We start from the raw sequence: 27390 nt of genomic DNA, 5'->3' as shown, positions 1-27390 counted from the left end.
AGCATAATAAAAGCATTTCATAAAATGCAACATGACAAAAATAAAGCCCATATGTAATATAATTAAAACTTCTGGAAGAAAATATAGGGTTAAAAACTCCTTGATGTTGGTCTTGGTAATGAGTTTTTGCATAGAACACCAAAAGCACAAGCAACAAAGCAAAAATAAACAAGTGGCTCTACATCAAACTAAAAAAGTTATCTTTACAGCAAAAGAAATTATTAACAAAATACTTAATAACAGAATAATAATGGTGACACAAAGAATAGGAGAAAATACGTGTAGACCATATGTATGATAAGGCATTAATTTCCAAAATATTTAAGGAACTTCTACAACTCGATACTTAAAAAAACAAAGAAAACCCCAAATAATTCAATTAAAAAAGGGGCGAAGGACCTGAGCTGATATTTTTCCAAAGAAGATATCCACATGTCCAAGAGGTACATGAAGTTGTGCTTAACATCAGTAATTACCAAGAAATACAAATCAAAAACACAAAAAGATATCACCTCACACTTGTGAGAATGACTATCATCAAGAAGACAACATATGTTGGAAAGGAAATGGAGAAAAGGAAATACTTCTGCGCTGTCAGTGGGAATGCAAATTGGTGCAGTAGGTATGAAAACAGTATGAAGGATTCTCAAAAAATTTAATACAGATTCTCAAAAAATTAAATACTCTATATGATCTACCAATCCCACTTCTGGGTATATATACCTAAAGGAAATGAAATTAGTATCTTTAAGAGATGCCTGCATCCCTATGTTCACTGCAGCATGGTTCACAATAGCCAAGACATATAAAGAACCCTAAGTCTCCACTGACAGATGAATGGACTAAGAAAGTATGGTGCATAATACCGACATATATTCAAATACAGGTGTGGGCACACAGGAATACTAAAAAAGAAAAAATCTTGGGGCACCTGGGTGGCTCATTTGGTTAAGCATCTATCTGCTTTTGGCTCAGGTCACAATCCCAGGGTACTGGGATCAAGCCCCACATCAGGCTCCTTGCTCAGCGGGAAGCTTTCTTCTCCCTTTCTCTCTGCCCTCCCTGCCCCCATTTGTGGTCTATCAAATAAATAAATAAAATCTTAAAAAAAAAAAAAAGAAATCCTGCCATTTGGAACCACATGGATGTATCTTGAAGTCATTATGCTAAGAGAAATAAGTCAGACAGAGAAAGATAAATGCTGTATGATCTCACTTACATGTGGAATTTATAAAATCAAACTCATAAAAATAGACAATAAAAAGGTGTCACCTGGGAGAAGGGCGTGGAGAGATGGAGGAAATGGTTACAAGATAAATAACTACTAGGGGTAAAATACACAGGATGGTGACTACAGTTAACAGTAATGTATTGTATATATGAAAGCTCCTAAGAGAGTAGATCTTAAATGTCCTCACCACATTCTCTAAAAAAAAAGGTAGCTGTGACATGATGAATGTGTTAATCAACCTTCCTGTAGTAATCATTTCACAATGTAATCACATTGTACACCTTAAATTTACATGTTATATGTCATTCATGTGTCAATAAACCTAATGAAAAATATCATTCTGGAAAAAATAACAAAAAGATAAACTATAAAGGGCACCCTGGCAGACATAACTATGCACAACCTAAAAACTAGGAAGGGTGAAAACATGAAAAACTAATAAAAGGTCAATAAAACTTGGGGAAAATCTTTGCAACTTTCACAACAAATAAAAAAATACCTCGATGCTTTAAAAGATTAAGTCAGTAAGAAGAATAATAAGCATTACACACTGAAAACCAAGCAAAAAGCACAAATAGGAAACATAGATACACACAGAAATATAACTACACAAGGCATACATGCACACAAACTTGATCAACCTGCTTAGCATTAAAGAATTGGAGAAAATATACAGTTACCTCCTACTTTAACCATATTTTCAGACTGAAACAATGAAAAAAATAATTAGACAGTGTTTGGGAAGCATACAGAAAAACAGACACAGTCATGTATTGCTTGTGAAAAAAAGGTACATTATTGAAGAGTAATTTAAAATCATAAATCAGGGATCCCTGGGTGGCGCAGCGGTTTAGCGCCTGCCTTTGGTCCAGGGCGCGATCCTGGAGACCCGGGATCAAGTCCCACGTCGGGCTCCCGGTGCATGGAGCCTGCTTCTCCCTCTGCCTGTGCCTCTGCCTCTCTCTCTCACTGTGTGCCTATCATAAATAAATAAAAATTTAAAACAATAAAATCATCAATCAAATGGTTTAAAAATGAATATCAATTAAAAATTCTACTCTGTATTTTCTTTTACTCTTAGGATATAATTTGCAATGTGTGCAAACCTCTATACTGTTCAGTAAAGACTCTTTAAATTTGTGTACAATCGAAAGCAACTCCTAAATCAATAGTGAGGAACTGAATTAGTGAATGGTGGTACATCCATTTGATGGAATACTATTGGCCCAAACAAAATATTGGTGAATAGGTGTTTAAAAATTATATATAAAAATGAGCAAATTAATTGAAAACAGTGTTGCTTTTATTTATTGTATTAATTGAAAGCAACGTGGTAGATTGTAAAGACACACACAATGTTTTTATCATGAGGGTGTAAGCAGCATTGATGTGGTTTACCTTTTCTACCTATATTTAAACATTTTCCTACAATAAAAATGAATTTCGTCTTTTGTGGTAAAAGGAAAGATTTTTTTAGAAATAAAAAGAGTTAAATTCTTAAAAAGAGTCAGTATGTGGTCTTTATCCATAGTATTATCTTCGTTCATTTGTATTATCCAGTAACATCCAAAAGTAAAGACTCCCTTCAAGTATTATTTTTTTTTAAATGGAAAGGTCTTCTGTTTTTCTTTTTTTTTTTTTATTTATTTATGATAGTCACAGAGAGAGAGAGAGAGAGGCAGAGACACAGGCAGAGGGAGAAGCAGGCTCCATGCACCAGGAGCCCGACATGGGACTCGATCCCGGGTCTCCAGGATCACGACCTGGGCCAAAGGCAGGTGCCAAACTGCTGCGCTACCCAGGGTTCCCCTCTTCAAGTATTATTAAAGACATACACACCCAAGATAGACCTGAAGACTTGGTAAGTTACCTGAGCCTCCCAATGGACCTCTCTTTCAGCAAATAACACTTTCCCCGAGGCATTACACATCAATTCTGCGTATGCTGGTTCCATGTGTGATTAAGTTTTCTCTTCTCACAGAGTAGATGCTCCAAAAACACATGCCTAACCTAACAAATTATGTGCCTAGCCAAGGCCATCTCTGCAATCTTTCAGGCCAGAAAGCTCTTTGATGTCTCCTCTAGATTTGTCTAACACATCTGTGCAGGAAATAGAATAAAACTACATTTTTTTCATTTTAATATAGTGAAAGGAAAAGCATATTTAAAAATTATACCATGAAAATGAATTTTTAATTAACTTCTGAATGCAGTTATAACCATGACATAAAATTATTTTATTATTAAAAAGTGATCTTGGCCATGTCTATGTCTTCCTCTGTGAGATTTCTGTTCATGTCTTTTGCCCATTTCATGATTGGATTGTTTGTTTCTTTGCTGTTGAGTTGAATAAGTTCTTTATAGATCTTGGAAACTAGCCCTTTATCTGATATGTCATTTGCAAATATCTTCTCCCATTCTGTAGGTTGTCTTTTAGTTTTGTTGACTGTATCCTTTGCTGTGCAAAAGCTTCTTATCTTGATGAAATCCCAATAGTTCATTTTTGCTTTCGTTTCTTTTGCCTTCGTGGATGTATCTTGCAAGAAGTTACTGTGGCTGAGTTCAAAAAGGGTGTTGCCTGTGTTCTCCTCTAGGATTTTGATGGACTCTTGTCTCCCATTTAGATCTTTCATCCATTTTGAGTTTATCTTTGTGTGTGGTGCAAGAGAGTGGTCTAGTTTCATTCTTCTGCATGTGGATGTCCACTTTTCCTAGCACCATTTATTGAAGAGACTGCCTTCCTTCCAGTGGATAGTCTTTCCTCCTTTATCGAATATTAGTTGACCATAAAGTTCAGGGTCCACTTCTAGGTTCCCTATTCTGTTCCATTGATCTATGTGTCTGTTTTTGTGCCAGTACCACACTGTCTTGATGACCACAGCTTTGTAGTACAACCTGAAATCTGACACTGTGATGCCCCCAGCTATGGTTTCCTTTTTTTAAATTCCCCTGGCTATTCAGGATTTTTCTGATTCCACACACATCTTAAAATAATTTGTTCTAACTCTCTGAAGAAAGTCCATGGTATTTTGTTAGGGATTGCGTTAAATGTGTAAATTGCCCTCGGTAACATTGACATTTTCATAATATTATTTCTACCAATCCATGAGAATTGAATATTGTTCCATCTCTTTGTGTCTTCCTCAATTTCTTTCGGAAGTGTTCTATAGTTTTTAGGGTATAGATCCTTTATCTCTTTGGTTAGGTTTATTCCTAGGTATCTTATGCTTTTGGGTGCAATTGTAAATGGGATTGACTCCTTAATTTCTCTTTCTTCAGTCTCATTGTTAGTGTATAGAAATGCCATTGATTTCTGGGCATTGATTTTGTATCCTGTCATGCTACCAAAGACATGGCCAACATGCACATGAGAGAATGCTCGGCATCACTTGCCATTAGGGAAATACAAATCAAAACCACAATGAGATACCACCTCACACCAGTGACAATGAGGAAAATTAACAAGGCAGGAAACCACAAATCTTGGAGAGGATGTGGAGAAAAGGGAACCCTCTTATACTGTTGGTGGGAATGTGAACTGGTGCAGCCACTCTGGGAAACTGTGTGGAGGTTCCTCAAAGAGTTAAAAATAGACCTCCCCTACGACCCAGCAATTGCACTGCTGGGGATTTACCCCAAGTGTACAGATGCAATGAAAGGCCAGGACACCTGCACCCCGATGTTTCTAGCAGCAATGTCCACAATAGCCAAACTGTGGAAGGAGCCTCGGTGTCCATTGAAAGATGAATGGATAAAGAAGATGTGGTTTATGTATAGAATGGAATATTACTCAGCCATTAGAAACGACAAATACCCACCATTTGCTTCAACGTAGATGGAACTGGAGGGTATTATGCTAAGTGAAGTAAGTCAATCGGAGAAGGACAAACATTGTATGTTCTCATTCATTTGGGGAATATAAATAATAGTGAAAGGGAATATAAAGGAAGGGAGAAGAAATGTGTGGGAAATATCAGAAAGGGAGACAGAACATAAAGACTCTTAACTCTGGGAAACGAACTGGGGGTGATGGAAGGGGAGGAGGGTCGGGGGTGGGGGGTGAATGGGTGATGGGCACTGAGGGGGGTACTTGACGGGATGAGCACTGTGTGTTATTCTGTATGTTGGTAAATTGAACACCAATAAAAAATAAATTTATTATTAAAAAATAAAAAATAAAGGGTTAAAAAAATGAAAAAAAATGTAAATGGTCTAACAGCTCTAATCAAAAGATAAAAGGGTGGCAGAATGGATAAGAAAAACAATATCCATTGGGGTCACGTTGGTGGCTCAGTGGCTGAGCATCTGCCTTTGGCTCAGGTCATGATCTCTGGGTTTTGGGTTCGAGTCCTGGATCAGGCTCCCCACAGCAAGCCTGCTTCTCCATCTATGTCTCTGCCTCTATCTGTTTATCTCTCATGAATAAGTAAAATATTAAAGAAAAGAAAAACAATATCCATCTAAAGATGCCAACAGGAGTCTCACTTCAGACCTAAAGACTCATAAAGATTGAAAATGAAGGATTAAAAAAAAATTCACCATACAAGGAAAAGCAAAACAACAACAACAACAACAACAACAACAACAAAACAGTCCAGGATGGCAATACTTATATCAGACAGGACAGACTTTAAAACAAAGAGAGTAGCAAGAGACAAAGATGGTCATTACAAAATAATAAAGGGATTAATCCATAAGAGGATATGGCAATTATAAATATCTTGATCATATGCTATAAAACTAGAAACAAATCACAAGAAATAAATGAAAATGTCACAAATATATGGAGACTCAACAACATACTACCAAACAGTCAACAGGGTAATTAAAGGAGAAATAACAAAATGCATAGACACAAATATAAATGACAACACAATGGTCCAAAATTTTGGGAAGGCAGCAAAAGCAGTTCTAAGAGAGAAATATATAGGGATATCAGCCTACCTCAAGAATCAAAATAAAGCTCCAATAAACAATTTAACATGTCTACGGAACTAGAAAAATCCCAAGTATTTTTCAAAGAACTACAACAAATAATACTGAACTTTGTAGGAAACCACAAAAGACTGAATAGCCAACACAATCTTGAGAGCGAGTAACAAAAGCTAAAAGTGTCATGGTTCCAGATTTCAAGATATATTGCAAAACTGTACTAATAAAAAAACTATGGTACTGGTACAAAAAATCAACACATAAATCAAAAGAACAAAAGAGAGAGTTCAGAAACAAACATAGGATTAAATGGTCAATTAATCTATGAATAAAGAGGCAAGAATATGCAATGGAGAAAAGATAGTCCTTCGATAAATGGTGCTGTGAAAATTGGATAGCTACATGAAAAAGAAGGAAATTAGACCACTTTTTAACACCACACACAAACTCAAAATGGATTAAAGAACTCAACATAAGACCTGAAACCATAAAAACCCTAGAAGAGAGCACAGGCAGTAATGTCCCTGGCATCAGCCATAGCACTATTTTTCTAGATATGTCTGCTGAGGCAAGGAAACAACATCAAAAATAAACTATTGGGACTACGTCAAAATAAAAAGCTTTTACACAGCAAATATAATTATCAACAAAACAAAATGACAACCTACTGAATGGGAGAAGATATTTACAAATGATATATGTAATAAAGTATTAATATCCAAAATATATAAGGAATTTATACAACTTAATACCAAAAAAGCCAAACAATCCAATTAAAAAATGGGCAAATGACATACATACATTTCTCCAAATACATATAGATGGCCAACAGACACATGAAAATATGTTCAACATCACTAATTATCAGGGAAACGCAAATTAGAACCACAATGAGATATCACTATAAACCTGTCAGAATGGCTAAAACCAAAAATACAAGATACAAAAAGTTTTAGCAGGACATATAGAAAAAGGAACCCTCTTGCACTGTTGGTGGGAATGCAAGAGGAGCAGCCACTGTGGAAAGAGTATGGAGGTTGCTCAAAAGCTTAAAAGTAGAAATATCTTATGATCCAATAATGCACTATTATTTACCCCCAAAACACAAAAACACTAATTTGAAAAGATGTATGCACCCATATGTTTACCACAGCATTATTTGTGATAGTCAAGATATGGAAGCAAACTAAATGCCCATCAATAGACAAATGGATTAGAAAGTATTATGTATATACATACACACACACACGGAATATCATATAGCCATAAAAAGGAGGAGGTGTGCCATTTGAGAAAACATGGATTAACCTAGAGGGTATCGTGTGAAGTGAAATACCTCAGACAAATACTTAAGTGGAAGTTTTTAAAAATGAGTAAACAAACAAAATCAAAATGAGATGCATAAATCCGGACCACTAACTGGTGGTTGTCACAGGAGAGGAGTGTGGGGTGTTGGGCAAAATGGTGAAGGGAAGTGTGAGATATAGACTTCTAGTTATTGAATGAGTAGGCCATAAGAATGAATGCCCAGCGTGAAGAATACAGTTAAAGATGGTGTAAGAGCAGTGTGTCAGGACAGGCCGTAGCTACACTTGTGGTGAACATAGTATAATATATGGTCTTAAAAAAAATATATATATATATTTATATTTATAAAAAACATATATATATATAGTCTTGTTGAATCACTATGTTGTACACCTGAAGCTAATGTAACCTTGTGTGTCAACTATATATACATACATAGCTCCTGAAAAATCCTTGGATTTTTCTTTTAAACAAACATTTAATGAGCACATTACCTGCTGGACTGACACTAGCTAATTTCACCTACAATATCACAGCTAAGTAAAATCTTGGTTATTTCTGCTCTCACCACAACTCTGTATACTTATTATTCAATGAAGGAATATCTCTGGTCGCTGAAATTGGACCCAATTTTTATTATCTTAACTACACCACAAGCACAATCTGATTTTACCTTCTCAAGCCTGAATGTCATTGGAAAAAAATAAAGCCTAGAAGAACCATTGGATAAAAACAGAGTACTGCATGTATAACCCAAAATTGGTTCCACACACCAATTTCTATATTTTTGATTCATAACTAAAGGATTCCTTGGTTAGTTCTCTGTTCATCTGAATGTGAAACAGCTCCCTTGCCAAGGTGATTTTCTCCTGGCAACCAACTCTTGAGTAAATATCAGAAGGATACTAGTTTGACCCAAATTACAATTCATCTGATTAAATTTGAAGTGGGTGATCCATTATTAAATAAAAGTCGAAGAACCTTCCTTCCATTTCATTTCTTGTGATTACACGCACCTGCCACATGGCTGAACAGCAAAATAACACTCTACATATAGCAGACTAGTTCTCATAATTTCCGCCTGTGTCTATCTGGACAAATCACCCATTTCAATGTATTCTTTAGTGAGTCATATACAACGTATATCTATGATGGCTTTTTAAAAAGCTTTTATTTATTTATCTGACACAGAGAAAGAGAGCATAAGAAGAGGAGTGGCAGGCAGAGGCAGAAGCAGGCTTCTTAGTGAGCGGGAGCCCAATGCAGGGCTGGATCCCAGGACTTGAGATCATGGCCCGAGCCCAAGGCAGATGCTTAACTGATGCAGCCACCCAGACGCCCCTCTATCATGGCTCTCAAGATATTTAGGTTGAAACAGCGCTTTAAATAAGGGAACAGAGAAATTCAGTACATGTAAAAAAAAAAGTTTAGCCAGGAGTGGTAAGGAGTTCCTCCCTGTATATTACATCTAGATCTATTGGAGCAAAGAGAAAAAGAATATTCGACCCTCCTACACATGACAGGCTGTATGATATATTAGAAAGGGAATGAATGTGAATTAATTGGAAACTGCAGATTCCATTCCAAGCCCCCATCCTGCTGTGCACCATCTATTTGGCCAGATATAAATAACAACCTCTCCAAATGTTTTATTCATATTTGTAAAACTGATAAAAAAGATCCTGACTTACCCACTTCAGGGAATTGCTAAGGGAATCCAAGAGATAATAGAAATTGCCTTCATAAAATCTTAAAAGCCACGTAAGCATTTAAACCCACCATTCCAAGTTTTCCTTTTATTTATTTTTTTAAGATTTTATTCATTTATTCATGAGAAACACAGAGAGGAGAGAGAGAGAGGCAGAGACACAGGCAGAGGGAGAAGTAGGCTCCTCACGGGGAGCCTGAGGTGGGACTCGATCTCGGGACTCCAGATCAGCCCCTGGGCTGAAGGCAGCGCTAAACCGCTGAGCTATCCGGGCTGCCCCCAAGTTTTCCTTTTAGGAGAAGGTAGGTGAGAATCACAGTAAAGAATATTTCAGCAGGAGTGAGGAGACCTAGCTAGACCTCTGGCTCTGCCCCAGAGTAGCTGTGTGATTCTCCAACACAGCATGCACCCTTCTCGAATTTCTGCTGCTTACCTATAAAAGGTGGAAAAGTCTGATGGAATATTTAAAAATCACAGATTTTAGAACCTGAACATTTGGCAGAGTACCATATATTGCGCAAAACTCTTTTTCCCTCCAGATTTTTTATTTCAAGAGAAAAATGACTTAAAGTCAGAGGGACCTGTAGCTGCTGCCAATGCCATGTGTCCACCTTTAGAAATTTTAATCACAGATTATTGGGGGGAGTCAAAGAGGAAAGCAACTTAACATGCTTTGGCACAACCTTAATTGCATGATAAATGTACTTCCAAATAACTCTGACCAAATTCCACTGGCTTTTAATTCAAGGATATAGTGATCTTTCATATTCCTTAGACATTCTGAATGCATCTTAAATACACATTACGAAAGCCATTATCTATACCTGAAAAGGCTTCCTGCTGGAAAGATTGAGGCGTTTCCTCATCCATCTGTTGCCTTGATTCCCAAATATCTGCCACAGCAGCTGTCTCTTGTGTTACTCCAAACTCTCTGGTAGATGGCCAGCCTATAAATATGCTTTCCAAACATGTGGTAATATAAGCGGAAGGTGCAGCCCCCTGCATCGGTGGCATTGAGGACAGGGCTGAGGAAAGTAGCTCTGTTTTGGAAAACCTGTGGCTCCGAAGATTCTATGTAGAGATAGTGTCCTTTAGCTGTGCCCAAGGTATGAGCCTTCATTGGCCCTGTATTAAGTGTTGAAGTTGGACCGTGCTTCCTGGTCCAATCAACGTCGTCTTCTGTATCTTGTTCCCAGTTACAGATTCCATTTTCAAAGTTACATTGGAACTCAGGTACTGAAATTGGCATGAAATAACAACAAAAAAATAATTAAGGACAAAAAACATGATTAAGAATACTTGTTGATATTTGGCTCCTGCCAAGGTTAATGATTTTAATGTTTTTTAAATGCGACACTAAAAGTTTTTAAAAAGTGAATAAATCCTAGATTTATATCAAGTAATAATATTTTATAGACTGGGGGGGCATTACTTCAGCCATTATTTTCCAAATGCCTTTTATACCCATCCTTCACCATTTCCAACACTATAACTTTATGCAAATGATGAGGGCACCATGGCTGACTCAATACTATAAACTTCTGGCTCAGTCGATTTCAACCTTAGCCAAATGTCCCAATCACCAGTGAATGTTAAAAATCAAAACAAAACAAAAAACATGAAGTTCCAGAACTTATCTTCAGGGATGTTGATTTATTTTTTTAAAGATTTATTTATTTAAAAAAAAGATTTATTTATTTTAGAGAGAGAAAAGGGGGGTCAGGGGACAGAGGGAGAGATAATCTCAAGCAGGCTCTCCACTGAGCACAGAGCCCTACAGGGGCTCAGTCTCACAACCCTGAGATTATGACCTGAGCCGAAATCAAGAGTTGGATGCTGAACCAACTGAGCCCCCCTAGCCCCCCCGGAGATGTTGACTGAACTGCCACAAATAGTGCGGTTGAACATCAAGATAATTCATTATCTCCCTTGGCGATTCTAACATGCAGAACTGAAGAGTCATACTTTAATAGAGTCCAATCTTTCAGAATCACCTGATGTGTACAGCATAATTGCTTGCTCCATGGCGAAGCTCCATACCAGCACTACCTGGTTAGATATGGGGGACCGAGCAATCCATATTTTTAACAAGTATCAACATGATCCTGATGCCAGCATTTTCCAGACCTCAGGCTGAAAAACTCCTCCCTTTGGTTTCATCTTGCCCCAATTCCACATTTCCCTCCATCAGTGCCAGAAAGACCATTCTTCTGCCTTCCATGGCAATTTATCATTTTCTTCCTGTACATACATGCTCATTTAATCCAAACTGAAATCTAAGCTCTTCTTTCAAGCTTTACCTTTCCCAAGTTAAATTAACTTCCTGTTTGTCCCTGGCCAGCCTTTTCTTAGCATACACCACCTTCCCCACTTGCCTTAAACACCTCACTCCTCTCTCCTTCTCTATTTATGCCTCCTGTTGTGCTGCGGGCTCTTGGCAGCATCTCCTGAGAGGCAGTCTTTTCTTCTCACTGGATTGCAGCTCCTTTGAGCTGGAGCTTTTAAGCTTAAAACTCCTTCCAGGTACTAGAAGAATTCAAAGCACTTATAAAGGATTGACTAGCCCCTCGTCACCTAGCTTATCTACCACAATTTCCAGAATATAGTAATGTAGTCATTTTCAGGATGTGAACATTTTGTTGACAACAAGGATTTGTTTTTAGAATAAAAACATTTAGCATTATTTGGGTAGAAGGAACAGGAGTTAGAATTAATGCATAGTTTTACATTTTAGCTTCATTCACCGAAGTTAATATTTTTTAAACATATAAATGTCAGCTGTCCTTTCACTATTCATCTTAGTAAATGCACTTGGTGCCAAAGGGGAATAAATATTCTGAAACAATAAATATAAGCAAATGTGGATAAATGCAGCCGGGCTAGAACAAATCATCTGTCTTTGAAAACCACGGAACAGGAGCTTAGAACTAATGATGGGAGCCCAGTGAGTAAATGTCAAATGGGAGATGAGCTTTTGTTTGATATTTCCTCACTTGTGACTAATCAAGCCCAGCTGTGACGTGAACTGGGGACCCACAGCATACTCTCCGGGTGTCAATCTTTGGCTGTGGAGCAGAAGGAGAATGTCAAGCTGCTAAGTTTTTTGACATAAAACTGGCACTAAAGCCAACAGATTTTGATATTGCCTGTCTTCATATTGACTGTATGTTCAATCTCTATTTTGAAAGGGAATGCACGTAGCTCCACCTTCAAATAAAAAACCCTATCTCTAAACGTAGGAAGATTTAGGAAATAAAACATAGATTTCTGGATGCCTAATGCTTTCTATGGAATCCAGGAACACATTTATATGGAAAGCTGCGAGAGAAACTGACACTCTGATACCACTACTGTTCTCTTTCACTAATATTTAGTCACAAGTAGTATTTTGATTATTATAGTTGTACTGACATAACTCCATCTAAGTTAATAGTAGTTTTAAGGATAATTTGCTTTTTTTTTTTTTTTTGAGGAGTGGGCTTCGGAGAGCTTCAGAAAGATGAAAAAGCTTTCTAAAGCCACAAAAATAAATTACCTTGGGGACAAGTTACACTTCTTATGTTAGCCATTGTCTAAATTATCAACTTTATTTATATCCACTCAAAGAATTAGTTGTGTAATGAGATGCATGGTAATTCTGACTTCAATCCACCTGACTGTATCAAAGATCACATATATGCAGCATGCTGTACAATAATTTATATGGAAGTTTCTTAATGCAGTGTTTCCTATGATGCACCAAGCATTTTATGGCTTCACTTTGGTTTATAATTAGCCTCTCAATGTAATAGGCATATAGCTTGAATTTTAAGAATTGTTGCTATTTCTGGACAAAGAAAGATGCAAATTCTTTTTCTGATTGATTTTGTAATTGAAGTAAAAAACAGCTATAAGCTTCTGATTCATTTTCAGGAGCAAGTGCAATGGGCACTACCTGGTGCTAGGTTTATTAAATTATAAAATGTATACAATCATCAGATACCATAAACTTTCTGGTAATTTAAACCAGAAACTCAAGACTTACCTTTGACACAGCACTCCCTGCTCCCTATAGCCAAAACATCATCAAATGTCCCTCCTAAGTATTTCCCCAAACATCAGTCCCTCCATCTCCATCACTGCCGCTGTGATACAGGCTGCCCACCCCTCCTCAGTGGATTATCGCAATGGCCTCCTGATGGGTCTCCCAAATCCACTCTCCTCCAATCCACTTATCACTCTGTATCTACACTGACATGTTTTAATATGCCAATTTTATTATACCACTTTCCTTCTTAAAAACCCTCAAATGGAGAAAAACTTTCCTAATATAGACTATAAATATCTGCAAATCTGGCCTCCTTCACATTTCTGTCCTTATACTGCACCCTATCTCTCCTTCACCTCCTCGCTCCTACCGCACTGGCTGGCCTCCATCTGCTACACGGTCACATATCAGGGCTTTTGCATATATATGCTTTGACTTTTTTATTTTCAGATCTCAGCTAAGTCATCTCCTTTAGAAAGTTTAATACCATTATTATAAAGTCACTGCACTCCTCTCCGTATCTCCCATCAAAGCTTCCAGTTTGTATTTTTAAAACAATATTTGAATAATATCTACTTCTCAATTAGACTGTAAATTCCATGAGATCTGAAACTCAGTCATTGTGGTTAGCACTTTATCTATAGTATCTAGTTAATAAGTCCACATAACAAATATCGGTAACCTGATTAATCAACCACTCATCACGGTCGTCAACTCTGGAACAATGCTTCCTGTCTTTGCCTTGATTGGCTAGAAAACAGTGAACAAATCAAGATCTCCACTGTAAAAATATGATGGACCAAAATAATAATAATAATTAATAATAATAACAACAACAAAGCACTTACCACAGTCAACCTCATCAGTATGATCACCACAATCATCTACCAAATCACATAACAGAAGTTTTTCTATGCAAGCCTTGCTGCGTTGACACCAGAAAAAGTCCGGCTCTTCACAGCTCTCTGCAGGAAGAGAAAGGGTACAATTTTCAAATCTGATGTCATCAATAGCTGAGACTCCGTCATAAATGCCAAGACTGACTTTATCTAGTGACAAATGGAAGGGCTGAGTAAGGCGTCCAAGCTGAATAGTGGCCTGTGACCACTGGTTGCCCTGGTTACACAATACTCTCCAGAGTACTGTAGAGTCGTTGGAATCTTCCACATGTAGCTGTAGCTCAGCTGCTCCCACTGACAGACCATGGTCATAAAACCTGAAAAAGAACAAACACAAGGAATGGAAATGATTTATTGCATAGACTAAATATTTAACTTATAGGCTCTTCCACTCAGTCAACCGTTGATTAATAATTAGCTACAATGGACGCCTTTATTTCTTGCAGTAATCATTGCTGCTCATATGCGAGAGCTTATCTGCTGAGGTGCATACTCTGGCTCCAGGACCCTGGGAGCCTTTCTCAAGGAGTTCCATCTAGAACAGAGGAGGCAGAGTTAATTAAATTATAATCCACTGTTGGAGGGAAAGAGTCTCTTTCATCTAAAGAAAGAACACAACAAATACTGATAATGTGCTTCTAAGTAAAATGCTAATTGTATAAATATAACAGTACCTATTTTTAAAGGCAAACCAAGGGCAAATCATAAAGTCTAACAAGTGCAGAAGTACGCCTGCAACCACCGGGTTGCTGGGGTAGCTGACCACAGTTTTTAGTATTTACCAGAAGGAAAGTATGCATCCAGGTCCTGCCTGGCTAAACGTTGGGCTCTGGAGTTTGGCAACTTGTGACAAGCTTCTGCTTTCTTCAGAATGAACATAAAATGCCCTATTGAGATACAAATACAAATTGTAAGTTAGCCGACTGAGTTGAGGCACCTGCCTCTTAACCTTGTACTAAGCTCTGTGTCTGACTAAAATTAAGACTATACAATCAAAAATCAATAAATATGATGAGTCAAATTTGCTCTTATGAAAACTAAACTAGTATCTACCTCCAGGTTGAAAATCATGCAAAAAGTTAATAATTTAAGTGAATTCAGCCAAAAGCATATCTATACTCCCTCCCCACCACCCTTAAAGGAGTCATTTCACACTAACAACATAAACGTAATTGACACTATTTAGCTATTTGTCACACTATTTGTTGCAGTAACATAGAGCTTTAAATGCTTATCTTTCTCTTAACAGGCCTGACCAAGGGTGAACAAAAGCCTCTCCTTGCTTATTACCTTCAGTTGTTTTGGGAGTATGATCCCTAGGTGGAGCCTGTTGCTCAAATTCAGCCAAAAGGTTACTTCTAGAGTTCCATACCCAATCAAAATGGTCACCACTAATTGCTTCAAACCAACCACAGCTATCTGCTTCAAAGTCACATTTGGAGCCTGAAAAACAAAATGTGACTCCTAGGATGGCTCTCCGGAGTATTCATATACTTTAGAATCGTAAAGCTCAACTGAAATCACCTTGTTATACTTCTCTAAGTACATTAAAGGATACGTTTGAGGAAAAAATGGATCCTATCTGATCTGAAAGAAATAAAAACCAGAGTTGTGCTTTCCATACTGAAAAATTAATAAAGCAGAATTATCAATTTAAGAAATTACATTTTTACCAAATAATTTTTCAAAGAAACATCATTATTCAGCTATATTGAGTATAGAATTGCCAAGGTCTACCTAATTTATTCGATACTCATGTTATTTCTCTGCCACTATGACATTATTTGGAAGACTTCATTGTTCCTACAGATTATTTTATACTAAAATATGAAAAGTAGCTACTTCAAAAAGATTAAAATTTGAAAAACCAAGATTATTATAATTAATATTACGTTCACCACCAATTTTGTAGAGCTTAATATTTCCCAAAGTATTATATGCATTGCATAATATTTATAGGGCAGAATAATTTGACCCACTTTTCAGGAAATAGGTAAGAAATAGTTAATTTCCACAAAGCCATTAGAAAAGAGGAAGAGAAAGGCAGGACTGAGAAGTTATAATAATAGTATGAATTATAGCTAATATTTAATAGATACCTATGTCATAGACCCTGTACTAAACACTTTATATAGATCCAACTTTCACAATAGCCCAAGGAAGAAAGGAAAGTTCAGGGAAGTTATTAATCTAACTAAGGTCATAGAGTTAGGAAACTATGTAAATGGATTGAAATCCAAAGATTTTTCACTCCAATGATAATTATGACAAGTTAGGGGAAAAATACTAAGAATATTTAAAACTACATTTTTATAGGCCATCTCTGTTTATAAATACATAATATATAAATAACTCATAAATATACCTAGATTTCAGTGGTTTCAAAGTATGTAGTTGCCATTTCAATCCCTGAGAAAGTAATGCTTTTGATTCCTTTTTCAGACAATTAAAAAAAAAACAAAGGGGGACACCTGAGTGGCTCAGTGGTTGAGCATCTGCCTTCGGCGCAGGGCATGATCTCAGGTCCAGGGATCAAGTCCCACATCAGGTTCCTGCGGGGAGCCTGCTTCTCCCTCTGCCTATGTCTCTGCCTCTCTGTCTCTCATGAATAAATAAAATCTTAAAAAAAAGGATCCAGGAGTTCTTTTACGAAAATACAGAAAGAAAACAAGTTATTGCTACTATGGAATAGCTATCACACATAGTTCCCTGGAAAGGGAGCCTTATTGTCTATTGTCTGCTATCCAAGGAGATACCAATGTAGAAATAAATGAATATACTAATGGTGGTAAAATTTCAGAAACCACTGTGGCAATTTTCTAGTTTTATTAGATAAGATCCATCAAAGACAGCAATTTTTAACAGATGCTTTGCTGCTAAAATTTAAATATGCCTATCTAATATACTGTGTTCCCAAATATTTAGATTTCTATACACATTTTAAAAACTCACCTCAGCTGTTCAGAGATGTAATAAACCAGCTGAAATTAATTTAGCTAGCTGTTAACCAAATATACACTTCATAAGAACAGCTATTAAAAATTCTGTATGTCGGGACGCCTGGGTGGCTCATCAGTTGAGCAACTGCCATCAGTTCAGGTCGTGATCCCAGGGTCCAGGATTGAGTCCCACATTGGGTTCCCTGCAAGGAGCCTGCTTCTTCCTCTGCCTAAGTCTCTGTCTCTCTCGTGTTGTTCATAAATAAATGAATAAATAATCTTAAAAAAACAGTCTTTTCTGACTTAGAGATATAATATTCTGGGTAAATTTTAACAATTGAGGTTCAAAGATTGTTCACTTTTCTGGAGCCTCACTATTGACTTTCTTAATTATCATCATTATCAGAAGCAGCATAATTTGCAAGAACCATAGTTATCACTACTTCAGGGTTTATTGTATACCAAGCTTTGTGCTAGAAGCTGTTATGCTCATCATAGGATATCTGTTGACATAGTTTCTTTTTTAATTTTTTAAGATATTATTTATTTATTCATGAGAGAGGCAGAGACGTAGGCAGAGGGAGAAGCAAGATTCCCACAGGAGCCTGATGCAGGACTCGATCCCAGACCCCAGGATCATGCCCTGAGCCAGAGGTGGACGCTCAACCACTGACCCACCCAGGTGTCCCTGACATAAAGTTTCTAAAACTTATTTGTCTATTTCTATTTCTATGGATATGAGTAAAAAACCTAGTGACTCTATAGCAGCTTTTAATTATTTTCAGTAAAATTACTCTTGTTGCCACTATTAGTTATATAAATATAATTATAGTAGCTACCCCCAAGGAAAGGATGTTAGGGGATATTTGGTAGAAAGACACACAGGTCCATCACCCTACACTATCACTGTCACGTTGAGAGCTTTTCACTAGGAGAGAAGAAATTAAATTTATGTAGGAGCCAAGGAACCTTGGCAGGGTGATGGATACAGAATCAGATGGTCTTATATCAGACTCACTGTTAGAACTTCTTTGATGGTTTGAGATGATTCCTACAGAGAATCATGTATAAGAAATAAACATGAAATGAGCAAAGCACTGGAGCTGATAATTTGGGTCTCATGCAAAGACTTAAAAATTTAAAGAAGGGTACTCTTTGATATATACCCAAAGGAGCCCAAAACACATCCACACAGAAACCTGTACATGGCAATTCCTAACTGCCAAAACATGGAAGCAAAAAAAAAAAAAAAAAAAAAGTCCCTCAATAGGTGAATGGACAAACTGTACTATACCCAGACAGTGGAGTGTTATTCAGCACTAAAAATAAATGAGCTATCAATCCATGAAAAGCCATGGAGGAAACTTAAATGCATATTACTAAGTGAAAGAAACCAGGCTGAAAAGGCTCCATACTGTAGGCTTTCAACTATTTAACATTCTGGAAAAGGCAAAAATATGAAAAGAGTAAAAGGAGGAGTGGTTGCCAGAATTTAGAGGTGGGGGGAAGGCTGATGAGGTGATTCACAAGAGTATTTTCAATACAAGAGCAATGTCATGAAAATACTATGTATGATACCATATTGACAAATAGATTTTACCACACATTCTTCCAAACCCACAGAATGTATCACACCAAGAGTGGATCATACTGGGCTTTGAGTAATTATGATGTATCAGTGTCGAATCATCAGTTGTGGCAAATGCCCCCCTCCCCTGCCCGCTGGGAAATCTGATGTAGGAGACGCTCTCTCTCTCTCCCTCTCTCTCTCTCTCTCTCTCTCTCTGTGTGTGTGTGTATGTGTGTGTGTGTGTGTGTGTGTGTGTGTTTAGGGCAGGAGAGGTATGTGGGAAATCTCTACTTTTTCCTCAACTTTTCTGTGACTTGAAAACTGTTCTGAAAAAAAGTCCTAATAATTAATTAGTTGAGCTGCTGAAGAAAAGTCTGAGCTAGCAGAGGTTATTTCATGAAGTTTAAGGAAAGAAGCCATCTCTATGACATAAAAGTGCAAGGTGAAGCAGCAAGTGCTGATGCAGAAGCTGCAGCAAGGTATCCAGAAGTTGTAGCAAAGAGAATTAATGAAGGCAGCCACACTGAACCGCAGATTTTCAATGTAGATTAAACAGCCTCATAGTGGACGTTAGGACTTTCATAGCTAGAGAGAAGTCAATGTCTGGCCTTAAAGCATCAAAGGACAGGCTGACTCTCTAAGTTAGGGGCTAATGTAGCTGATGACTTTAAGCCAAAGCCAATGCTCATTTACTGTTATGAAATTCCTAGGGCCCTTCAGAATTATGCTAAATCCCTTCTATCTGTGCTCTATAAATGGAACTGCAAAGCCTAGATGACCGTACATCTATTTATGACATGATTTCTTGAATGTTTTAAGTCCACTGTTGAACTGACTGCTCAGAAAAAAAAAAGATTCGTTTCAAAATATGACTGCTCACTAACAACGCACCTGGGCACCCAAGGGCTTTGACAGAGAGGTACAGTGAGATTAATGCTGTTTTTCTACCTCTAATACAACATCCATTCTGCAGCCCATGGATCAAGTGGTCATTTTCAACTTTCAAGGCTTAATATTTAAGAAACACATTTCATACAGCTATAGATGCCATAGATACTGATTTCTCTGATGGATGTGGGAAAAGTCCATTGAAAGCCTTCTGGAAAGGACTGACCACGCTAAATGCTATTAAGAACATTTGTGATTCGTGAGAAGCATTCAAAATATCAACAGAAATAGGAATTTGGAAGAAGTTGACTCTAAACCCCAGGGATGACTTTGAGGGGCTCAAGACTTCAGTGGAGGAAATAACTGCAAATGGGGTGGAAACAGCAGGAGAACTAGAATTAGAGGTAGAACCTGAAGTTGTGACTGAACTGCTGCAATCTCATAATAAAACTTGGATGAAATAAGTCAGTTAGAAAAAGATCAATACCATATCATCTCTCTTATATGTGGAATTTAAGAAATAAGACAGATGAACATAGGGGAAGGGAAAACAAAAAAAGAAGCAAACCACAGGAGACTCTTAGCTACAGAGAACAAACTGAGGGCTGCTGGAGGGGAGATGGGTGAATTGGGTGATGAGTATTATTGGTTGCACTTGTGATGAGCACATGATTTTATACATTAGTAATGAATCACTGTACTCTACTTCTGAAACCAATATTGAACCACATGCTAACCAACTAGAATCTAAGCAAAAACTTAAAATTTTTAAAAAAGTACTAATGCCAAAAATGAAGGCTTTAAAAGTGGGGGGAAAAACTTGAACAGATTAGGAGTTGCTTCTTATGGATGAAAAAAGAATATGATTTCTTGAGACGTAACCTATTCCTACTCCTGGGAAAGAATCTGTAAAGACTGTTGAAATGGCAATAAGGGATTCAGAATATTACATAAACTTAGTTGATAAAGCAGCAGCAAGGTTTGAGAAGACTGACTCCAATTTTGAAAGAGGTTGTACTGCGGGTAAGATGCTATCAAATAGCACCATATCCTACAGAGAACTGTTCATGAAAGGAAGAGCCAATTGATGTAGCAAATTTCATTGCTGTCTGATTTTAGCAAATTGGCACAGCTACTCCAACCTTCAGTGACTACCACCCAGACCAGGCAGCAGCAATCAACGTAGAAGCAGGACCTTCCACCAACAAACAATTATGACTCCTTGAAAATTTGTATGATAGAATTTTCTAACAATAAAGTACTTTTTAATTAAGGTATGTACATTGTTTCTTTAGACATAATACTACTGCACACTTAACAGGCTAAGGTATAGTGCAAACATAATTTTTATATGCACTGGAAAAGCAAAGAATTCATTTTATTGTGATACTTGCTTAGCTGCAGTGGTCTGGAACAAAAACCACAATATCTCTGAGGCGTAGCTATGATAACTGTAAGTCCACTAGGTTAACTCTCCCTGTTCATCTCTCTTTCTTGCTAGATTTCATGACCCTCCTTGAAAGTTACATGAAGGAGGACAAAAGTTATTTGAGTGTTCTAGTACATTGAGGTTCTACTTTATTTGATTTGATTAAGCAGAGGTTATTATAAGCTTTAAATACATTAAAACTATGCATACTATTTTAGAATATGTTCTCTACTCATCGTATTTCTTTGAGCTTCAGGCTTTTTCACGCATTCAAAAGGAGTTATAATAATTTTGGAGTTGTAATGTTAAAATAACTGTAGTCTTCATCAAAAGTTAATATTCATTAGTTATTTAAAGCATAAAATAGTCAAATATTTGTAAAAGTACCATGAAATAAAAAAGACTGCTATATGAATAAATAGATGAAATCTTTTAAAGGAACACCAATGCACAAACAGTAACACTTTACATTCAAAATTATTGCATTTGAAGTAGCAATTATTAATTACATTATTCTACACATGGTTTTAAGGGTCTCCTGTAATCTGACCAGCAGAGGTACTATTGGGACATAATTCTCCAGGGTCTCTCATGTTTCTGCATGTCCTATAAGCTGAGCCATTAACTGCCCCTTTGTTCCAGACCATCCTTTTAAGGATATTAAAATAGTAAATGCTCATGAAAAATAGAGGTAGTGACTCCATCTATAAGAGAGGGCAAATTATTATCTTGTATAATATAATAAGGAAAATGTACTCCTCTTAAACATAGGTCAGACACATTTGCTTGAATCCCACTATAAGATTTGGGTTCCATAAACACAGGCTTTCTTAGCTGTGATGCATAACCTATTTCTCATGCATATCAGCCTGGGCCCCTCTGAGCTGCTCCTGGGACTCAGGGAGCAAGAGGAACTAAGGCAAACAGGACATTTATGCTGGGTGTTACACCATTAATAATGAATCCTTTAGTCTCTGAACCAGAAGTCTCACCTATTTTGGCAGCATCCATAGAACTACACAGGCTAACTTGCTAGCTTATAAGTAAAGTTTCAGACTCTTCACATTTCTCAACACATCCTACATTAAATATTATGTATATACATATAAAATACATATATATATATATATATATATATATATATATATATATATAGTGCTCACCAATAGGGAGCCTAAAATCTAGCATGGGAAATTTATAAACAGGAAATTATGACAACAGAATAACAAGTACTCATTCATTCACTCTTCATTCACTTGACAAAGATGTACTGCGTACACACTATATATTTGGCACAGGTATAGAGTCTTCTAAGAAGACAGAAAAGTAAAATGGGGAAAAGAAAACAGAAAAAAATCTCTGTCTTCATGGCATTTAAATAATGTGAGTGAGAAAGGTAGGGATACTAGGTGAGATATTGAAAAACAAAAGAAATAGGTAAGACATATATAATTCATTTAATGATAATAAGGCAAAAAAAAAAGAGAAAGGAATAGAGCATGACAGAGTAGGGTTGAAAATTCACAGATGGTGATCAAGGGAGGTGTCCTAGAAAACCTGACAACTAGGTAAACTCAGAGCAATCACTTTAATTTTTTGGCCTTAATTTTGAGGTATTGGAAACAATTAGGGATGCTTTAACAAATTCTGACTTAATCCCATCCCCATGGCTACTGTACTGAGAAAAGATAAAAATAAGGTGACATCAGCAAGAAAAGGAGATTTCAAAAATTCCGATAAGGAATGATAATGGTCTGGACCAGGGAGGTAATGAGGAGATAAAAACGAGGCATTCTGGTTATATTTTAAAGGCAGACATGATAGAAATAACTGGCATCAGTTACAAAATGTAAAAAAAAGATGAATCCATATGATTTTGAAGTCTTTGACCCGAGCATCTGAAACAATGGCAACGGGGGCGGGCCAGGATGCAAAGGAGTGGGGTCCTCCACACACCGGCCCCACCAACACCCCTAGATAACTTTCAAACCATCCTGAACACCTCAAATTCGAACTGAGATGTAAAGAACGCTACAGAGAGAAGGCTTTTCGCTTCTGACAAGGCAGGAAGGCGGAAAACAATAAAATAAAAAAGAATCCGGTGGGGGAGGGCCGCGAGGAGCCGCCGAGGCCGGGGAGAGCCTCGGGACAGGGCGCCCCGCCCGGGAAGCGGGCACGTTGACAATCCCCACGACTCTTCCCGGACGGAAAGGCGCTCAGCAGGGACCCGGGCGGGATCCCGGGGCGCCGGGGAGAGCGCGCCCCACAGCCGCCCATCTCCGTAAAGGGCCGGAGCGCGCCCCGCGGGGCCTGGGGGCGCAGCCGGAGGGTCGGGCGGGGCTCCGGGCGGAGGGGGCTCCCCGGGAGCACGACTCCAGCGGCGCAGGCCCCGGACCCCAGGCCTCCGGGGGACACAGCCGGGATCCTGCGCTGCCCCGGGACGGGCCGAGGCGGGGAGGGCCCAGGACAGCGAGGACGCTCCTGCTCCGGCGCCCCGACCTGTGCAGATCGGCGCCCCCGCCCCGGGAGCACCCAGGCCCCTGCGGACTGGGAGCCGCGGTGGTCACGGCGGGAGCGGACTCCAGGGCTGGGGAGACCTGGCCGCCGCCTGTGGGGTTGTCCCTCCTGGTGTCACCCTGTGCCTGGGAGAGGCGGGGCTGCCAGGGGACAGGGGCCTCACCGGGGCAACAGCTCCCCCTGAGCCCTACACCCGGCAGGGGGGCGGGGCAGCGCCCAGGTGCACACACCTGCGAGTCAGCACAGCAGCCCCTCCCCCGAAGACCAGCTGGAAGGTCAGGGCAAGAGCAAGTTCACCGAGCAGCACTGGAAAGCTCCAGGGCAAGTCCAGGGATTTACACGATATAGAACCAGAGGGTACCCCTCCTATTTTTTTCCTGCCTATTCCACTACAACTTGTTTTTATATCAGACTGTAAATTTTCTTTTTTTTCCTCTTTCCCACCTTACTACAATATTTTACCAACTCTTCATTTTTAAGATGCTTCCTTTTTGACTTTCAAATTTCTACAATGACACGTCCTAGATATACTTTCCACTTCTAGATTCCCTACAACATACTCAATTTTGGGATATATACAAGATATGGTTTTTGTTTTGTTTTGTGTTTTCTCTCTGCCTCATTTTGTTCTACAATGGCACAAGTTCATACCTTCTAAACCATGCCAGCATGCACCCAGAACCAAGTGGTATACCGTGCTGGTTCATTCTGTGAGATTATACTCTCTCTGCATTCCCATTCTGCCCCCCTCTTTTATTTCATTTATGTTTTGGTGGTCATTGGTGGGGCTCTCTACATGTATTTCTGGTTTATATAAATTTAGAACTGAGCATCTTCTAACATACAGAACTTAATATACTCAGAACCAAGAGGATCAACCTCTAGGACCCCTCAGGTAGACTACGTTCTCCCTCCACTACAACTTCGTCACCACCACCATCTCCCTTTTTTCTTTTCTTTTTTCTCTTTTTCCTCTTTTGTTTTTTGTTTTGTTTTATTTTATTTTATTTTTTTACTTTTTCCTTCTTCTATGGTATTTTTGGCCTTTTATCTTTTATTGCTTTGTTTAAAAATTTATTTTTCACTTTAGTGGCCCTTTCCTTTAATTTTGTTCTCATCTTCGTTTTCATTTTCTGGTCTCTGACCTCATCAGAATCATCTACGGTGAAATTTACTTAGGTCGTGACTGATATTCCTGACTCAGCCCGTTCACACAGCCACTGTGCACTGAACAAAATGACTAGAAGAATTAACCACAAAAGAAAGAAGCGAAACAGTACTCTCTGTAACAGAGTTACAGAAAATGGGTTACAATTTGATATCAGAAAGCCAATTCAGAAGCCCAATTATAAAGCTCCTGGTGGCTCTGGGGAAAAAAAGCATAAAGGACTCTAGAGACTTTGTTACTACAGAATTTAGCTCTAATCAGGTTGGAATTAAAAATAAATTAAATGAGATGCTAGCCAAACTGATGTCCTAACAGCTAGGGTTAATGAGGGGGGGAGAGTGAGTAACATAGAAGACAAGGTGATAGCAAGGAAGAAAGCTGAGGAAAAAAGAGAAAAACAATTTAAAAACCATGGGGAAAGGTTAAGGGAAATAAGTGACAGCCTCAGGAAACAACTGGGGTTCCAGAAGACGCCAAGAGGGAGAGAGAACCAGAAAGTATATTTAAACAAATAATAGCTGAGAACTTCCCTAATTTGGGGAGGGAAACAGGCATTTAGAGCCAGGAAATAGAGAGGTCACCCCCCAAAATCAATAAAAACTGTTCAACACCTTGACATTTAATAGCGAAACTTGCAAATTCCAAAAATAAACAGAAAATCCTTAAAGCAGCCAGAGACAAGAGATTCTTAACTTATATGGGGAGAAATATCAGATTAACAGCAGACCTCTCCACAGAGACCTGGCAGGCCAGAAAGGGCTGACAGAATATATTCATGGTACTAAATGAGAAGAACATGCAGCCAAAAATATTTATTCAGCAAGGCTGCCATTCCAAACAGGAGGAGAGATAAAGAGCTTCCAAGATAGGCAAAAACTGAAAGAGTATGTGACCACAAAACCAGCTCTGCAAGAAATATTAAGGGGAACACTGTAAAAAGAAGAGGACACCCAAATAAATAATCCCTAAAAACAGAGACTGAATAGGTATTACGGTGACACTATATTCATATCTTTCAATAGTTTCTCTGAACATGAATGGGCTAAATGATTCCATCAAAAGACACAGGGCTTCGGCCTGGAAAAAAAATAAAATTAAAAAACCCATCTATTTGCTGTCTACAGGAGACTCATTTGAGAGCTAAGGACACATCCAGTCTGAAAATGAAAGGGTGGAGAACAAGTTACCATTCAAATGGTCCTCAAAAGAAAGCAGGGGTAGCAATCCTCACATCAGATAAATTAAAGTTTATCCGAAAGACTGTAATAAGAGATGAAGAGGGACACTGTATCATACTTAAAGTGTCTATCAAACAAGAATACCTATCAATCATGAATATTTATGCCCCTAATGTGGGAGCTGCCAAGTATATCAGTCAATTAATAACCGAAATAAAGACACACTTAGATAATACACTAATAGTGGGAGGCTTTAACATGGCACTTTCTGCAAATGACAGATCTTCTAAGCACAACATCACCAAAGAAACAAGGGCCTTAAATGATACACTGGACCAAATTTCACCTATATATACAGAATTTTGCATCCCAATGCAACTGAATACACATTCTCCTTAAGTGCATGTGAAACTTTCTCCAGAATAAACCACATACGGGGTCACAAATCGGGTCTCAGCCAATACCAAAAGATTGAGATTGTCCCCTGCATACTTTCAGACCACAATGCTTTGAAACTAGAACTCAATCACAAGGAGATATTTGGAAGAAACTCAAACACATGGAGGTTAAAGAGTACCGTGCCAAAAGATGAAAGGGTCAACCAGGAAATTAGAGAAGAATTAAAAAATTCATGAAACTAATGAAAACGAAGACACAACCTTTCAAAATCTTTGGGATACAGCAAAAGCAGTCCTAAGAGGGAACTACATCACAATACAAGCCTCCCTCAAGAAATTGGAAAAAATTCAAATACACATACTAATCTTGCACCTAAAGGAACTGGAGAAAGAACAGCAAATAAAACCTACACCCAGCAGAAGAAGAGAGTTAATAAAGATCTGAGTAGAACTCAACGAAATAGAGACCAGAAGAGCTGTAGAACAGATCAAAAAAACCAGGAGTCGGTTCTTTGAAAGAATTCATAAGACAGATAAACCATTAGTCAGCCTCATTCAAAAGAAATTAGAAAATATTCCAATTATAAAATCATGAATGAAAGGGGAGAAATCACAATCAATACCAATGAAATATATACAATTTTAAAAACGTATTATGAGCAGCTATATGCCAATAAATTAGGCAATCTAGAAGAAATGGACGCATTTCTAGAACACCACAAGTTACCAAAACTGGAACAGGAAGAAATAGAAAACCTGAACAGGCCAATAACCAGAGAGGAAATTGAAGCAGTCATCAAAAACCTCCCAAGACACAAAAGTCCAGGGCCAGATGGCTTCCCATGGGAATTCTATCAAATGTTTAAGAAGAAACAATACCTATTCTACTAAAGCTGTTCCAAAAGATAGAAAGGGATGGAATACTTCCAAAATCATTCTATGAGGCCAGCATCACCTTAATTCCAAAACAAAAGAGCCCACCAAAAAGGAGAATTTTACACCAATACCACTGATGAACTCAGATGCAAAAATTCTCGACAAGATACTAGCCAATAGGATCCAACAATACATTAAGAAGATTATTCGCTATGACCAAGTGGGATTTATCCCCCGGATGTATGACTGGTTCAACACTCGTAAAGCAATCAACATGATAGATCATATCAACAAGAGAAAAAACAAGAACAATATGATCCTC

At 38.1% G+C, this 27390-nt stretch overlaps 1 protein-coding gene and 1 long non-coding RNA gene across 2 annotated transcripts in view; one reads left to right on the top strand and one right to left on the bottom strand.

Moving 5' to 3' along the window:
* LOC140629419 (uncharacterized) overlaps positions 1-27390 on the top strand; it is a 64692-nt gene that overhangs the window by 30731 nt on the left and 6571 nt on the right. The gene's annotated exons all lie outside the window — the stretch shown is intronic.
* Positions 1985-23208, bottom strand: LOC140629410 (MAM and LDL-receptor class A domain-containing protein 1-like). The gene is made up of 5 exons (XM_072818867.1): positions 23082-23208; positions 15396-15548; positions 14055-14468; positions 10004-10415; positions 1985-2208 (listed from the first exon to the last, which is right to left on the bottom strand). The coding sequence occupies exons 1-4, from the start codon at positions 23206-23208 to the stop codon at positions 10042-10044; spliced, it is 1068 nt and encodes a 355-aa protein (XP_072674968.1). The 3' UTR covers positions 1985-2208; positions 10004-10041.

The sequence above is a fragment of the Canis lupus genome, assembly GCF_048164855.1.
Source record: "Canis lupus baileyi chromosome 5 unlocalized genomic scaffold, mCanLup2.hap1 SUPER_5_unloc_3, whole genome shotgun sequence".
In the NCBI taxonomy this organism is placed as follows: Eukaryota; Metazoa; Chordata; class Mammalia; order Carnivora; family Canidae; genus Canis; species Canis lupus.
The sequence above is the reverse complement of the archived record's forward strand: the minus strand, read 5'-3'. Positions and strand labels throughout refer to the sequence as shown.